The sequence below is a fragment of the Lissotriton vulgaris genome, chromosome 1_1 (assembly GCF_964263255.1).
Source record: "Lissotriton vulgaris chromosome 1_1, aLisVul1.2, whole genome shotgun sequence".
In the NCBI taxonomy this organism is placed as follows: Eukaryota; Metazoa; Chordata; class Amphibia; order Caudata; family Salamandridae; genus Lissotriton; species Lissotriton vulgaris.
The window spans coordinates 738,111,770-738,122,300 of NC_141685.1; the positions used below are offsets into that span (position 1 = coordinate 738,111,770).

The 10,531-nt window shown below is 42.5% G+C and overlaps 1 protein-coding gene across 1 annotated transcript in view; it reads left to right on the top strand.

Moving 5' to 3' along the window:
• The window catches only part of QSOX1 (quiescin sulfhydryl oxidase 1), a 357,780-nt gene extending 352,418 nt beyond the window's left edge, over positions 1 to 5,362 (top strand). Inside the window, exons 11-12 of the mRNA XM_086955434.1 lie at positions 1,739 to 1,915; positions 2,728 to 5,362. Of these exons, the coding sequence (XP_086811560.1) occupies positions 1,739 to 1,915; positions 2,728 to 3,557 (1,007 nt within the window). The 3' untranslated portion in view covers positions 3,558 to 5,362. The remainder of the gene's footprint in view (positions 1 to 1,738; positions 1,916 to 2,727) is intronic.
• The last annotated feature ends 5,169 nt before the right edge of the window (positions 5,363 to 10,531 follow it).

Here is a 10,531-nt window from a genome sequence, read left to right on the forward strand (position 1 = left end):
AAATGGTGATAATTTTTGTTTGAGTTCATGCCAACGCTTTACTATGCTTGGACATTGCACAAATATACAAAGATGATCAGCTATTGTTGAACCACAGCGGGGTGAATGGTTGTCATTTTAGTTGAATATCTCACTCATTTTATGTTGTAAGAGTGGCTAATTATTTGGAAGAATCGTCTTCTAAGCATTTATGCAGCCATCAGTGATTTATTCCATGTAGCTAAAATGGACCCAAATGCACCATTTTGTTTTCCTTAATAAACACACCCTTGGTGTGGCATATACCACTGAGTCAGGGAGTTCGCTTGCTTAGTTAGTTGTTACATGTCTTCAACACACATGGCATTGACTGACTGCAGTGCACAGAGACCATTCATTTCTGCACATAGGGGAAAAATATTAGAGAGAACATTGGCCCGAACTACCAGGTGGTTGCCCGAGGGGATAAAAGAATCTAAAAATAGCAACCTCATGAGGAATTTCCGGAGCATATGTATGATGTCATGCAAGGAGGAGCATAGGACCAAATGATCAGAGCGAAAGAAGGTATTAAAAGAGTAAATTCTAGACCTAACCATTAAGGGATTAGAAGAGACAATTACAGACTTTACCACTAGATGGCAGAATAACGCACAACATGCAAATCCAGAAAATTCTTCAAGCTGCAAAATTACTTCAACAGATACGTAATCATTTCGTTTCTTTACACTGCTGGTTCTAAGGTCTTGATCATTGTAAAACACTGAGGGGCAGATCTACAAGGAAGTGCTGCAGAGTGGTACCACAAGCCCTTTGGCTGCGGCACTTCCGAAGCACTGGGATGCGATATATTTACAAGAATATGTTGCATCTCTGTGCTTCCCCCTGCGCTGGCCCACAAACCGCAGCCATGCGCTGGCGCAGGCACCCTTGCACAATGGTGCAAGGATGCCTGTGTGATGGGGAGATTTTTTTGTGCAGGAAGGGGCACCTTCCTGCACAAAAACAATCACTACAGGCATTCTTCTCTTTCAATGCGTGCTGTAGAATGCAGCACGCATTGAAAGAGCAAAAAACTAGGAGAAATGAAAACATTTCTCCTAGTTGTGCCTCACTAACATCTCCTCTAGGGTGTAAATCTGGAGTTGTCTTGTTCCATGGGTGTTGCGTGGGAACACCCATGGAACGCCCCTTCAACGTAAAGTGCTGCGTGAGAAGGGGTCATATTTACAGTGAGAGGAAAAGTCACGCAGGGTGGCTTTTCCTGTCCTTGTAAATATGGAGGAGCCCCCTGCGCCACCAGTATGTCACAAAAAGTGATGTACTGGTGGCGCAGGGGGCTTGTAAATCCTTCCCAGGATATTTGGTGCTATGTCGTACTGTAGTGGGGCTGCAGTCTACAGGACACATTTAAAGTAGCTCACCAGGATCCCTTGTGATGTTGTGCCTAATGGTAATGCACATGTCCCCATGCAACGTCAATGCCATGCGAACCATAAATGCGCCTCATTCTTTCTCTGTCACTGCATTATAGAGAGTAACATTCATTACAGGCTAATTTTCTAATGGAAGGTAGGCATGATTCAGCATCTCAAATTATTTGTAGTAGATTAAATGTTGTAACGTGCCATATCACTGTGTATGAGAGTTGGTGATAGTTCTAGTGTGGCAGGGCGAGGAGGAGGAATGAATGCCATGGCATCTGCCTTGGTGCACTGTGACGCAGGTCACCTGATGTCCATCGTTCTCTTCTCTTCAGATGCAGTGGATATCCTCCGTTCCATGAGGGCTTATGTCCAGAACTTCTTTGGCTGTGAGGAGTGTGCCAAGCACTTTGAGGCCATGGCCAGGAAGTCCCTGGGGAACGTGAGCACTCGAGATGAGGCCATCGAGTGGCTTTGGGATCGGCACAACGAGGTGAACGCTCGTTTGGCAGGTGAGTTCTAATAAATGCTGCCTTGCCACAGATATCTTCCGAAGATTGGCAACAAAATGTTACCTCTGCAGACAGAAACATAAGCACCATTTAGTTGCTGAGTCTCTCCCTCCTGTCACTCCTGCCTCCCTCATGAGCCACTAATGCTTCACTTTGTTCCTGATGGATACTTGCTTTGTGCAGATGCTTCATCTTTTGACATTTTCATTTCACATGTCTGGCTTCTGTGGAATCTGTGATTGGCAGCAACACAGTCCAGGAATATTTGCCACCCATTTCAGCTTTACTTATAAGCCTGGTGGAGAATCCAGTACTGTTCCTTTAGTTCACCAGTTTATGTGGGGATTGAGATGTAAATGCCTCCCTCAAATTACTGCACTATTCCAGGAGGACAAAAACCTCATCCAGCTTATTTTAATGTGTTAGTCATAGTCAACAAAAGGGGAACCATTCTTAGAAAGATGAGGAGCATTTGCCTAGAAGATGACTATTGATATCTGTATGAATTTGGCTCATTTTGCAAGTGGAAAGGTCCCACGGAGGAAGACACACTCAGGGTTGAGGGTTAAACTAAGTATAATATGGTATACATTTTATGAGAGGATGACATGTTCGAAATGAAACCACAGTAAGGGATGCAAGTGAGGAGACCTGTTGGGGTAGTTAAGAGGCACAGCAAAGGTATTTCTGTTCCACAGACGGGGGCACCATAGAACACAGTATTCTCCAGAATGTCACCATGAGTCCAGTAGAACTAGTGTGTGTGAACTCAACCATGTGGAATAAAGCATCACACTTTCTTGTTTTCCTAGGGGAAAAGAGTGAAGATCCAAGGTTCCCCAAGCTGCAGTGGCCTACGCCTGACCTTTGCCCCCTTTGTCAGTGGGTGAAGGACGGAGAACACTATTGGGATGTGAGCGAAGTACGTCACTACCTGAAGGCGCACTACAGAAAAGAGAATATTGTGAATGACTACCTGGAGGACGAGCAGGAGCTGCTGAAGAGGCAAAGGAGGGTAGAGGGAGAGGCTCTTGAGAAACCCAAAGCGGGGCCGGACAGCACCACTCCAGTGGAAATCAGACAGAGACGAGATGTCGCTAAGAATGAGGTGGAAGAGATGGAGGAGAATGAGGAAGAGGAGGAGGAGATGTTTGAGAGGCAGGGCATGGCAAAGGAGATGCCCCAAGTAGAGCTGCACAAAAAACGACCCACCGTCATTCGGATGAGATCAAAGTCTAAAAGTGAGGATAATGCCATTGTAGATCTAGATTCCTTTATTGACACACACTACAAGCAGAAAGCAAGAAGGAAGCGCAGTGCAGGTGAGAGAGGGCTGCAGTCGCATAGGCTCGAGGAGGATTTGCTACTTGATGCGGACTATGTAGCAGTGCATGAGCACCTGAGAAAGAAGGGTGCTGGCTCAAAGTATCTTAAAGGGATTTCAGTGGAAGGAGCCAATCCAAAGGGGCCCGTCTCCCAGCGGCGCTGGTTCCGGATGCTTGAGCTAGGCTTCTCTCGTCTGGACCTCAGTCTCTGCATCGTCCTTTACATCCTGTCCTCCATGTGTCTGCTGTCTATGTACCTTTACTTCCATATGAAAAAACGCTGCTGGAAGCAGAGAGCTAGCTTCCCGTCGGCGTGAGGACACCAGAGCTTCTCTTCTGGACAATAATCTGGCACATAAGCTTCTTGGGTTGTAATTTGTGCAGTGCTGCTTTGCCATTGGTGTAGTCTCCACGGGATTTCTGCGTAAATGCTTGGTGGCAGTTAGATTAATGCGCGGAGGCATTTCTGAGCAAAACGTTTGCTGTCCTGCGTAACAGATGAAAACTTCAGAGTCCGGGCTTCATCAAGATCAAGATCTGCACACTAGGCATAATGGGACCAATCACTGCCCACCAAAGTAATGGGAGGATCTTTGACATTCTGGGAGCTAGAGCAGTCGGATACATGATGAATAGAGCTACTAGTGCTACAGAAAGCAAAGCACACCACGGGTCCACGGTTGTACCATACTATATTCAAATTTCGTCTAAGTAAGAAGAGATATGAATAACTGCCAACTTACTTCAATCCTGGCCGCAAGCACTGCTTCTCTTCCTTGCTCCAGCATGGTACCAACTGTGCATTACAACCCTAATCCGCGGCATCTTTACTAAGAGCACCAGAAGAGCTCCGCAAACCTTATTTGCAATTTTGGATCCAGCAGAGGTTGACCAGTGTACTTTGGTTCTTTGCATAGTAAGCCCTGCTGTTCTTGTACAACAACCTCACACACTGTAGATAATCTTTGGGTTTTATTCATCTCACTGTACTCTATAATTCTGAACTAAACGGGTGGTGTTTTGATCATACAATTTATTGGAGATTTTGGTTCTCAATTATACACTTACGAGACTATTGTTATTGGTATTTTTTGCGGCTTTTTATTTGGCTACATCATTGGGCTGCATTCGTCCCTCGTGACATCTATTTACCTTTTTGCTCAAATATTGGAAAAGTTGAGCACAATTATAAATAGGTTCATGATGGACAAAGAGCAGAGCACGCTAAAATCATTCCTAGCTGCTAATGCTCGACTCATATTAGTGTGGTCTGTCTTTTGCTTGATGTGAGGAGTAACCCTGGATGCAACGTCTCTTCCTACCAACCATCTGTACCCAAAGATAAAAAAATACCTTCCTTTTGGGCGATATGTCCAGTGCAAAAAGCTAGAAGAAAGCGAATACACTTTGCATTGACATTCTGCATCTATGAGGCAGAGAGAATCGGTCTTTGTTTATGAACAACAGTGGGTAGTAAGCCACTATTCATTCAGAAAATGTTAGATGTTTTAGTAAGGGGATAAATTAATTTGCTAAATTAAAGGAGTTTGTTTGTTACCGGAAAGAGATTAAAATAATCCACACTTGCTCAGCATGGGAGTCCGGTATTTCCACTGCTGTGTTGAATCAGATGTGATTGGGATTCTCCATTTGAGTTTTGGAAACTCAACTTTGCTGTAGAAAGGTTATTTGTGAGTATCCCTTTCTGAACTAGGGAGAATGTTTGAAAAAACAACCACTGCTTTAATACCTGGGTGTTTCGGGAAATCCATTATATGTGTTTGATGGGGCGACTGATAGAAGTCAACATGTGTTGAAAGCAGGAGCACTGGGATATTATAACACTTATTTGGGAAAACAATGTTTGATATTCAACCCTAAGTCTGATCAAGAGGGCATGGCGGATTAAACCACTGTAGAGAAAGAGTTGGGTTTTCAGGCTCAATCCTTGTGTGAAGAGCTTGGGAGAATACATTTCCTTCTTTGATTAAGGTGCTGTTTTAAAATGAGGTTGCAGCTTTAATGGTTAGCTCTTTTTATTCACCTTGTGTTTAAATTATCCTGTACTAAATAAAATTAGGATCCTTTTTATTTTGTATTAAAGTTATTTTACTCAATTGTACTTAAGAAATGCACAGTTATTGCAGTTCATGAATGCCGCACCATGACTGACTGATTTTTCATTTTGTACAGTGAGCATCTACTCTGGAAATGGGTTTTGGGGCAAAAAAGCACTTGCACGTATCAGACCTATTAACTGACAGAGAGGTTTTTATAAGCTTACATAAATGCAGAGTTGTTCAGTGTTGTGCCAGAGAGGGAGTGGTCCGTACCTTAACTGCCACCACTACAAAGGTTCGGTCTTCCATTCTTACCTCGCATGTTTTAGGGACTTTGATACGATGGGCAGATTCTGAGTAAAGGGATCATATCAAGTGTGACTGCACAGAATATATATATATCCAAGATCCGGACTGATGCGGGCCAAACAATGCCACAGACTCCAGTTGAAGATACAATGAATCAGTTTATTTCTTTAGCATGTCAGGATGACACGTTTCGACCACAAGCCTGTGGTCTTGATCACATAGCGCGCTTTGAAAATGGACATTGGTTTTTATAGAATCTATTAGTGACACTTCTATGTTTTTTGTGACATGGCAAAAACTTGTCAATTTTGCAGCATGCAGTAAAAACATCATGTCATCAGACGATGACTAGGCGCAAAGATGACAAGCAAACTTCAGTGACAGACATAGACAAAAGACTACTGCTCTATATAACAGTGCAGATGGTCCAGCATTCTGTAACTCCAGTGATGCGCAGTGTGTTAAGAGGTAAGCAAGTGTGGGCAAAAATATAGAGGCATTGTCAATGTGTGGAAAATGGCATTATGATAGTCTTCCAAGACGATTTCAGTGATAGAAACTGATATATACTCGCTTCAGGTGTTAATCGCCATTGTATATAACCGCACCAGGTGTGCCTTGCATCCCATTAAAAAATCAGGCACATCAGGGTTGTAAACTCCTTTTTTTAGTTATCGAGCCCCATAAAATCAACAGGAAGACTACTCGCTTTGGCTAACACCTTCAACCCAGCCAACTCGTTTCCCTTCATCATTATGTCTTCATACCCTCTTTCTTTCATTGCACTAACATTTGGTTTGATTAACTAGACCGCTACCTCCACAGTTACTTTGTCAAGCCACCTGCCATGACAGTTGCATCTTTGTTGTCCCCACAATACAATGAATTATGTACATCCTTCACGCATACCCCCCCACAATTCACACTGAACCACTAATCGCATATATCTATGTACATATTCTCTAGGGGACGTAGAACCAGACATTACATGTTAACCGGTGAAGTGAGTTCCTTCCCACATTTGGTGCTGTTGCACAACCCCCACGCTTTAAATTATGCTTCTATTCTCATGTATTTATTGAGCATCTTCATGGTATAAAGTCCCAAGCATTACAATATCACAGCAAGTGAAATGAATATCTTTCTGTACAGGACCCCAGGCGCATCATAATGCAAATTAGCAACACTAACAACCATCTGTCCGCGTTCGGGAATAGAAAATACCAATTGCAGCTATCTAAAGCAGATCGATTCAGGTAACTTCTTCCTTTTGATTTGTAAGCTCTCCCCACGTTCTGCCACTATCAATAATTACGTATATGTATTTGAAGGTGACCAGTGTACAAAGCAGCAAGTTAAGGTAAATCGGAACCCTTAGTTCTATCTCTTGATATCGTAAACGATCCCAGTGTTCTGCCACATGCATGGGATTTCTTTTCTTGCATCCGTTCAAATGGAGTCAAGGTTTAAACTGAGTTCTAGCAATGTCCATAATCTACACACGATCAATTGCCTAAGATCATAAAGTGTCACAGTGCAAACCAACGTCATTCAGGTTTCACTTTCATGTTTTCATACCAACAATTAGCAGCAAATAGAACCAAACGAAGTGCTGTAGTGCATACTGAGTTCTAATGGCAGTATCCATGCCTGCTCCAGTTTCTTTGTATCTTAAATTGATCTAATTGTATCATACTAGAAAGTGTCACACTGCAAGTTACCTTACCTTTAGTCATAATCTGTTTCTATGTTTCCATACTAGCACTTAGCAGCAAATCAGGGTGCATAAAGTGTCGCAGATTAGGATCTAAGGACCATAATTTATGACCGATCCAAGTATATAAGTGTATGCATGTGTATGTAACTCGATGGCAAATACACCGATTTGACTGAAAAATACAAATCAGCACTCAAACAGTTGTACACCAAAAATGTCTTTGACCATATACAATTCAGATCAACGTAATAACAAGATAAATTACAACCAGGTCACATAGTGCACAGACTCATTATAATTTTCTTTTTAAAAATTGATTTCTTTATTCATGTTTTTCTCTTTCTTTTGTACCACTTCTTTTATTATCCGTGAGAAGTGGTTTAAAAAAGAGAAGATTATAAATAAAGAAATCCACTTTTAAAAGAAAATTATCATGAGTCGGTGCACTATGTGACCTGGTTGTAATTAATCTTGTTATTACGATTATCTGAATTGTATACGATCAAAGATATTTTTGGTGTACAGCTGTTTGTGTGCTGAGTCATATATTTTTTTATGTAGATCATGGAGTTTCTCCTGTGTGGAAGGGTTAAGGCGACTGATCTTCCGGCTCGTGCGCCTCATTGTTCTAAAACTGCTTTTTACCCACGGTAGTAATAGGTGCGATACCGTTTTGCCTCAGTCTCCTTTGTAAACCACTTGACACAATGATTAGAACAAAATGTGTTTATGAATGGGCAATCAGTGGAGTCTCCTTAAATGATGAGAAATACAGGATTATCTATTAAATCTTAGAATCAACCAGACTACAGCCTTGACAATGTTTGGGACTCGCCCACGGCTTCCTAAAGGCTGACTGAAGTTAAGGCAGAACTTTTATTAGTAGCCTTAATAGGAAAAAGCAGGAAACAGTGCTCCTAGAAATATTTTCCCTAAATAGTAAAAGCGAGTCAAAGGCTATACCTCAATTGTAGGGTACTTTGGCTGGCAGGGACACTGAACCGAATTCTACAGGCCTCCATCCTGGAAACCAACTACTGAATATTAGAACTTCTGTTCTGTGCAGATTAAGTCGTAACGAGTTAACTAACCTCTTTCAACTTGCAATGGAATTCACACGTATTCAAAATTTTTATTTTTGTCTAAATTTTGATTGATATATGTTTTATTAACATCCATATATAATGTAAATTGGCCATCATCCGTGCAGGAGATCCCAAATGATTGTTTCAAAGTAACTAAATTAGCTAGATAACTGCTGAATAGGGCTGAGGCTCGGGTAGGCCCTGCAGCTCTCAGCTATCTGACCTGACATGAAGCTTGAGGAAAACATAATGCAGTGTAATTGAGTTTGCATGAGACAGTTTTATTAGAGAAGGTTATCGTGAAGAGATTGTTACTACTAACAGGAGTTTGTCAAAATATCAGAGCTTCACCCAAGAAGCAACTGGTTGGTGGAGAGTGATGCAAGCATCATGGGAGACGCTGGGTCTCCTTTTATCTTAGTAGGAGATAGAAAATTTAAAAGATTTCAAGTCAAACGGAGACAATCTAAGATCAACATATCTGCAAAAAGAGCAGAGGTGTTTAAGGATTTTGATGCCTATCTCAAATTTGATGATAATGAAGTTAAAGGTGTAGTGTTTATTGAAAAATATGGTTCTAACTTTATGTAGTGGGAAGAACACAGGGAGCGGAATATGGTGCTGGATTACAACCATCCTGATCAGGTAGTCTTGTGATCCAGGGTTATGGCGTGGAGTGCAAAAAAACGATGGATTTAGGCCCAGATCTCTGTACTGGGGAGAATATATGATATTGTTCTGCATTCTGTCCATCAACTGTTATTTTTGCATTTGTCACCCCAAGTGGGATGGGTATGCTCAGATGTGAGTCCCATGCTCTCCACACCACTGGAGTCCAGCTATCCTGGCTGAAGACGGCTGATAGCCAGAAACCGGTCCTCGGAAGATTGTTTTCGGGCCAGGGAAAGCATGGCTTGGCAGTTCGGGCTGGACTGTTCCCATGAGGCACAGGGTCAAGGCTGATTTGCATATGGCCATGTCTGAACTGGGGCGGTGTGGAGTGCAAAAAAACGATGGATTTAGGCCCAGATCTCTGTACTGGGGTGAATGTATGACATTGTTCTGCATTCTGTCCATCAACTGTTATTTATGTTATCAGAAGCTACAGCAGCAGCTCCTCCGCTAAGGCAGAGGAGCATCGCCCACTGCTCTTTTAGCCGTGGAAAAATAAAAAATAAAATGAGAAGTTTGTTTTTATTATTTTATTTGTCCGTGTTGTGGCAGGTTTACGGGGCGGGCGGGGCTTGTCGCAGCCAGTATTGGAGGAGCTGTTGGGGCACTCAAGTGTGGATGACTGTGTGGCTGGTTGGTCGGCCAAACAGTCATGCGCGCTTTGCATGCTCTCCACGGGCTATTTGTACAGCCTGGGTGTAGAACATGCACAAGCTCCTGGTCCTCGTCTGAGTGCCGAACCATGGTGCTCAGGCCGATCATGATACTACTGTCATGGTGACAGCAGCATAGTGACTGGCTTAGGGGAGCCTGGGGGAGCCTGTGTGTGCGTTCTGCTTCCAGCAGGAACAGAAGAGGAAGGAGGCAAGGCGGTGGCCAGCAGCAAGGTAAAACCTTTTAATTTATTTTTCTATCCCCGTCTTACCCATACTACTCGGTGGCAGCCGCCACTGTGCAAGAGAAAAGAGAACAAATAGGTAACAAGATATCTAGAAGTCCTTAACTATTCTATTGTGCAGCATCAACAGCACACACAGCACAAAAGGTGCTCTGAACTGGAGGGTGGAGATACAAAAAAAATAAGACTAGTTATTTGTTAGGCATCAATGGAATCAATAATATAATGGCATTATGTTTGTTAGGCATCAATGAAATATAATAAACCGTTTCGAATGGGTTCCTCCTGTGGTTTTGACAAGTAAGTCTGGCAAATTGTTGACGTTGTGTCTAGACTCACTTCATCTGAGTTGGCTGCCAACCATTTCCCAACCATAAAAGGATGTTGTGTAATCTAAAGGATGCTGAAATATTTACGTATGTAGCCATGTCAGCAGTGTATCACCAGCGTGATTTCTATGAGGATTCTAGACATCTTAAATAGTTTGTAATGCCAGAAGGTCATGTCAGTATAAGCACATGCCATTGGGTTTGGCTTATGTATCCTCCAT